This window comes from Aptenodytes patagonicus, chromosome 1 (assembly GCF_965638725.1).
Source record: "Aptenodytes patagonicus chromosome 1, bAptPat1.pri.cur, whole genome shotgun sequence".
In the NCBI taxonomy this organism is placed as follows: Eukaryota; Metazoa; Chordata; class Aves; order Sphenisciformes; family Spheniscidae; genus Aptenodytes; species Aptenodytes patagonicus.
Window position 1 is genome coordinate 103,022,182 of NC_134949.1, and position 6,346 is coordinate 103,028,527.

Sequence of the window (6,346 nt, forward strand, 5' to 3'; positions counted from 1 at the left end):
CACAGGCCCTGCTAAAAAGTTTGCCGCTAAATAATCATCTTTAGCATTAGTTATGCATTATTCCCCCCCCCCCCAATGATTTGTTAGTCTAAGAAGTTGACAGCTCCCTGGAATTCTTTGGAAGTGGTAACTACCAAAGGATCCCATTTTAGCTCTGTTTTTGCAAATAATAATGAAAATAATTTGTGCTGATCTTAAAAACAGAATTCTCTCTTCAGCCAGCAATCTGAAGAGCTTTTGTATTTTGTAGCATCCTTTTGTACACTGCAACAGTGAGTCATGTTACAAGGCCTCCTTCAGCTACTTTGCTGGCATTCTTGGCCTTTGGGGTTTGTGTGATTATTTTTCTGGTTTTATTTTGTTTTAAAGCCTGCAAACTGAGGGCTTCCTTGAGTTTGTACAGTCAGCTACCTGTGCTTGACAATTCCGTGGGCATATGGTCATATTTTTTGAGACCGGAGTAATAATTCAAACCCGCACCACCTTATATTTCTTCCTTCTGGCCCCATTACAAATTACAGAAACAGTCGAGTCTGCCAGCGTAAAGGTAGTGCAAGAAAAAGCAAAACATTTGAAACTCGTGCAAAATGCGACACAAGTTTTGCTCAGTGGCTTCATAATACAATCCCTTCCTCGTAAAGAATAACTATACACTGCACTAATACACATTAGTTTATAGATGCTTGGTGGGAGAGAGGCTTTATTGTCTGTGCCTTAGGGTTTGTTTTAATATGAAAAAAAGGAGATTCAAAGCTCCCAGAAGAAAAATTATGCTTGAGTTGGGGTTCCAGCAGAGCTGCCTTTTATAACCCACTGCTCTTTATTTGTACCGAAATCAGTGAATAACACAGCAAAAGCTCAAACCCTGTAGTAGCCCCACAAAATCTCCTTATTTTTTGAGTAAACTGAGTAAACGGGGATGCCAAGCCAGTACCCTGTTTTCCGTGTATGTTCAAAAGCAATGGTGTAACTTCTTTGCCATATATTCCAGTTAATGGGGGTTGAAGTTGCTGGATACGTGACTCAGGAAGTCTTGTGTCCCGAGAATAAAAAGCTTGTGCAGTACAGCCCATTTACCGGCCTTGGAATGAGTGAAATGTGCTGAACTAGAGATATTTGCATATCACAGGAATTAGTTCTATAGACATAAATACATTTAAAAAAAAAATCTGCCATTGCTGCTTACAGCTTTCTGTCTGCATGTGAAAAACACCTCCTCCTGCTTTACATGCACATTTGTTTCCAACAAAAAAATTATTGAACATCCTCATCTGAAACTGGAACATATACTTTAGAAAACTGATATAAGCTGGAGGGGAGGCATTCTCACATTGACTTTCTTACTCTCTTTGTTATAACTATCTTCCTTCACACTATTTCAGCCAGCAGCGTACCTCAGAGTGAAGAACCGAGCCCAAGGTAAATATCTGACGGTTGCTGGAAGCCTGGCAGATATAAGAGCAACATCAGTGTGCGCATCCCCATACAATGGCAAGAATACCCAGATCTGGCACTACTGTCGTGGACTTTTCAAATCCAAGGTGAGTTTCCAGATGCTGGAAGGGGGTGGGTTGTATCACCTGCTGTCCTTTCACCTTCGCTTCCCGCTTTTACTGTCGGCTAGCATTAACACCAGGATAGCTTTTGGCCTCTCCCGTGCATCTTAGCCAAAACTCTTACAACCTACATGCTCCTACTGTGTATAGACAGAGTTGATCTGTCTGCTGTGGCAAGTTGGACTACTTTTCACATCTGTCTAAGGGGACTGATGTTCCTGGAAGTAGAAACCTGGTTTTGTCTAAGGTCGCAAGTTTAAGTTTAGTACCTCTAAAGAGTTAAGAATTTCTCTGAAGAGTAATAGGCGAAGAAAGTAAGTGATTTTGTATTAATGCTGCCCTTGACAGTCTGTTATTAATGTAAAAAGCTGATGATTTAACGTAAGAAACGCCTGAAGTAACAAAGACCGCCACCTTTGATCAAGCAACTGGTCAGTTGCTGAATAATCTGTTTCTAGCTTGCTTGCCAGGCTTGTTGCCAACTATAGCATGATTGCTGCAATATGCTCGGTGCCTGAAACAGAAACGAGTCAGACACAAAACTGAGGCTTTGTGGCCTGGATCTCACTTCTCTTCTTGTTCCTTAGGCTAACAATGCCTGTCTGGACGTCATTGGTGGCAGAGATGTGTCCGGGGCCAAAGTCGCGCTCTGGGCAGAACACGGGAAGGACAGGCAAAAGTGGAGACTCAATGAGGATGGAACCATCACTTCATACCTCAGCGACCAACTGGTGCTTGATATTAAAGGTATTTTAAAAAAACTCAAACGACTAAACCTCACACGTTCAAAGTGCATTTTTGATTGAGGTTAAGTGCCCTATTCCAGCTCTTTGTAGTTAAGGTTAAATACTGAATCCTGTCTTTCCTGTTAGGTTTATGTCTGGTTGCTTGACAGTGGGACAAGAAACAACAGGGCAGGGGGGAACCTTACTTGTTTGATCCCAGAGGTTTATTTTGATCAGATCAGCTACTCTACTTGAGGGAGTTCAGTAGTGCTGATGGCAAGAAATGCAAGTTACGGAAGACAAAATGGTGAAGGAAGAGCAGCCACGGAATAGGTGTGCCTCAAAAAGAGAAGAGTGCTCACTCCTAATGTTTTTGGGCTGGTTAAAATTGTCATTGCTCAAGTCCTAGTCCTTCTAATTATCCATCCTGGTAGAACTACCTCACTGGAGAATGCCTGTTCCTCACACACCATTTGTTCAAGCCCTGCTGCTGGCGCTAGGGTTTTATCCCTAGGGAAAGGTAGCGGGGCAGTGACTGCGGTGGCTGGTTATGAGGTCGGGGGCTCTGTGGTGCTGTCTTCTTGGATGAAAAGTCTAAGTAAATTAATTGATAGCCTAACACCCCTGCAGGGCTTACAGACCAGGGTAATGGCACGTCCCACAGGTGAAGTCATCAGCCTTTTCAATGACGGTCCTACTGGCTGTTACCCATCTGACCTCTGCAGCTCAAACTTACTGATAATGAATTCTCAGCCCCATGATGCCGAACTAGTAGAGCATTCCTGCCTTCCGGAACTAAGGAGTTTAACCACCATTACTAATTCATAAATAGGTACTACGAAACCATTAAATGCAACTGGTAATACTAATGGCAACTCTTATGGAATCAGAAAGCTGTGCTGCCTAGGTTACTGCAAAATACAATGTGGAAGGCTGGGGTGGCGAGATACCACTTGATAGCTCTTTAGAACATTTCTTTCTTTTAGTGGATTTTTATTTATGGTCCAATGATAAAAAATGCACTGTCACTTCTATGTTACATGTATTCAAAGGAGAGAAGTTTTACTTTAAGGACTTCGTAAGTTTGTGGTTGAAATGGACGTGCTACACCAAATAATCTCACATGTATCTGTAAATCTGTGTATTTCTGCTACAGCAATCTGCGCCTTAAAATCCAGGCACAGAGCGGGAGCTCAGGATCTGCCAAAAGCAAAGTCTCCTTAGAGGTGCCGTTTCTGTGCACAGAGGTGCATTTGAGGGCTCCGGTTTGTGGTATATTCGACTTCCTAACTAATGGAGCTCCTCAGGGCCTAAGCTGCCAAGTGACCGTTTGAAGGAGACAAACGGAGAGAGGCGGAGGGGCAGACACCAGCCCCCCCACCTTGTGGAATTTCTGTTTTTCAGCTAATTTTCCTACTTGGTCACACTTTTTAAAGATTACGCATAGACTTTTCTGAGCATTTCTTTTTAAAATTTTTCCTTCACAATTTTGTTTTGTTTTTAAGGAGGAAATTATTATGACAAGAATCACATCATTATGAATCAGCCGATAGACGACAAACATTCACAAAAATGGGATATTGAAATATTGTGAGTAAAACCCACCAGATGGACCTTGTGTGGGTTATTAACACCTGGGGGGGGCCAGAACCTACTGAAGTCACACACCACTGGAACCTTAAGCAGCAACTCCTCTCTACTTTCTTCATACCAACTCCTAAACCAACTGAATTTTGCACAAATCTGGAAGATGGGAGGTTGATCTGATGTCTTTCTGCAGGGAAGCTGATTCTTTAGAGGCTGCTCCTATGAAAGTCGCTATTACTCTTCATCTGAAGTATTGAAAGTAACTGCAAAAGACTAGACATGAGTTTTGCAGGATATGAACTGCAAGAGATAACAGGGGAAAGGCTCTTTAGTCTTTACCTTCCCCTCAAAAACTGACGGAAGCTCACTGAAGAATGAATGCACTAATGAGCTTGAAAGAGGTTGAGTTGGACTTTTATTTCCCGAGTGAAACTGTGTAGGCTCCAAGCGATCCTGAAGCTCAAATCATGTATCTTGCTAAAATGCAATTTATTTTGTTCATAAAGACAACTTCGAACTGGAATTACCAGCTCAGCACGTGAAATGGGGCAGTAGAGAAAGCCTGACTTTCACCCCCCTAGTGTTACTGGTAGGCCTTTGTCTTCGTTTCTTTTAACAATACCAAATTTCCAGATTCAGGCACTGGTTTTGCTGACCCACGGCCTGTTTCCAACCCATGACACTGTGAGTTATCGCTGAAGGTCACCTTTAACATGGAGCCGTATGTGCACGTATCAAGAGAGAATAAACAGTCCTGGGTCGCGCTAGACTTCTACAAGGGCTAGCTGCATTTAGAGCAGTAATGATTTTAACTCTAGCTGTATTCTGTTTTGATGTGTATAGAGTAATTTAATACCATGTAATTTGGTCTTGAAACCACGTCTTCCTTCAGAAAATAATTCACTCTACTATGTCTTCTCAAAGGTGCTAGCAGCCTGCATTTCAGCGCTTGTTTAGTGGTAAAAGAACAGCGTAACTGCATGTCAACGTTACTGTGGCCCATCAACAACATGCACATCTTATCCCGGAGGGTGAGGACTTGGCGTGCCGGTGCTTTCCTCAATCTCAGCACTATGCAACCAGCCATGCTAGCTATCACTTGAGACAGAGCGAGCCAAATACCTTCCTGGACTGCAGTTATCGCAGGCTTGACGAGCACGTTCCTCACACAACACTGACAAATACAGAAGGAACTCCAGACAGTTGTAGGGCTGTGAACACCTGACGTGGAAGACAAGTCCCTTGGATCACTGGTAACTTCATTTGATTTCAGCGTCACTAAATTAATCTACTTCATTGGAAATGTAGGGGTTTTTTCCTTATTTGTATATTCAGGGTATGTATTTCTATAACTATTTAAAGAGTTTAGGTTAGCTAAAGACAGATATTTTAATTTCCAAAAGCTGTAACTATTCCAGTTGTGCATTCAAACAGGATTCATCCCCAAACAAATAAAAACACATAACCCCAAGTTTGCCACAGAAATAAAATATATGGATGTCTATTTTTGTACGAAATGGAGTTCTGTATAGTACTATTTAAAAAAGAAAAACCCAACTGTCTACTTGCACTTATACTATTTTACGTTCTAAAATTATCATAAATCTGCTGTTTAAGTAACAGATCTTCAAATGTATGTATATATTTTTGCAACTAAAGCACTTGCTTAGCTTTTTTATGTAAGTCAGGATATCAAGCGTTCTACATGTGACTTGCTTTCCATATGACATTTTAAAAGCCTGTGTAAAAAGTTCTAGTCTTTTAAACCAAGAATGACTAAATCACAGTTGGTGTGTCAGTGTTACATAACAAAGTAAAGCAGGCTTTTGTACTTCAGAGATCTTGAATGTAAAATGCTCAGCCGTGTATATTTCAATTGTATAAAACTTTTTTTAGGAGGAATGTTTTGCTTGCTGGTTTCTTTTTAAACAAACTAAATACAACAACAGGTTTTAGCAGATGTCGAGCACATTCCTGTAAAATATTTCCTTTCAAATGGACAAATATGTGACTGTGCTGTTATGTTAGTTTGCATATTAAACATCAAGTATTAAAATAACTGTACTACTCCCATCAAAACCCACTCAAGTGAGCACTGAAGATACAGGTTCCAGTTACAGCTTTGGGTTACTTTCACACTAAATTGGTGCTGGGGAAGGTAGGGGTTAAAAATACTATTGTTTGTTTATTCCAGTGGTAGCAGCAGCTGAGAGGAAAGGGGTTTTCTTGGGCAAAGTCTTACCCCTTTGGGAAACAACATACACAGCTCTTGCTGAGAAGCGTTTGTTCTCTCGGGGCAAACAAACAAAACAAAGGAGTTTTCTTGCTGGTGAACTTTACAAATGAAAAAACAAGTTACTGGTTTTTGCCCAAGGTCCTTGAGTCTGCTCCGTGTCTGCCTTTAGATGTCCTCCACATCAAGGCGTATATCCAGAGCAAAGGGGATAGCACAGCACTGGTGTTACTACGAGTGACTTC

General features: G+C 41.4%; 1 protein-coding gene across 1 annotated transcript in view; it reads left to right on the forward strand.

Annotated features, from left to right (window-relative positions):
* Positions 1-5,770, forward strand: part of CRYBG3 (crystallin beta-gamma domain containing 3) — a 98,230-nt gene extending 92,460 nt beyond the window's left edge. The window contains exons 20-22 of the mRNA XM_076351003.1: positions 1,383-1,541; positions 2,144-2,303; positions 3,787-5,770. Of these exons, the coding sequence (XP_076207118.1) occupies positions 1,383-1,541; positions 2,144-2,303; positions 3,787-3,875 (408 nt within the window). The 3' untranslated portion in view covers positions 3,876-5,770. The remainder of the gene's footprint in view (positions 1-1,382; positions 1,542-2,143; positions 2,304-3,786) is intronic.
* The last annotated feature ends 576 nt before the right edge of the window (positions 5,771-6,346 follow it).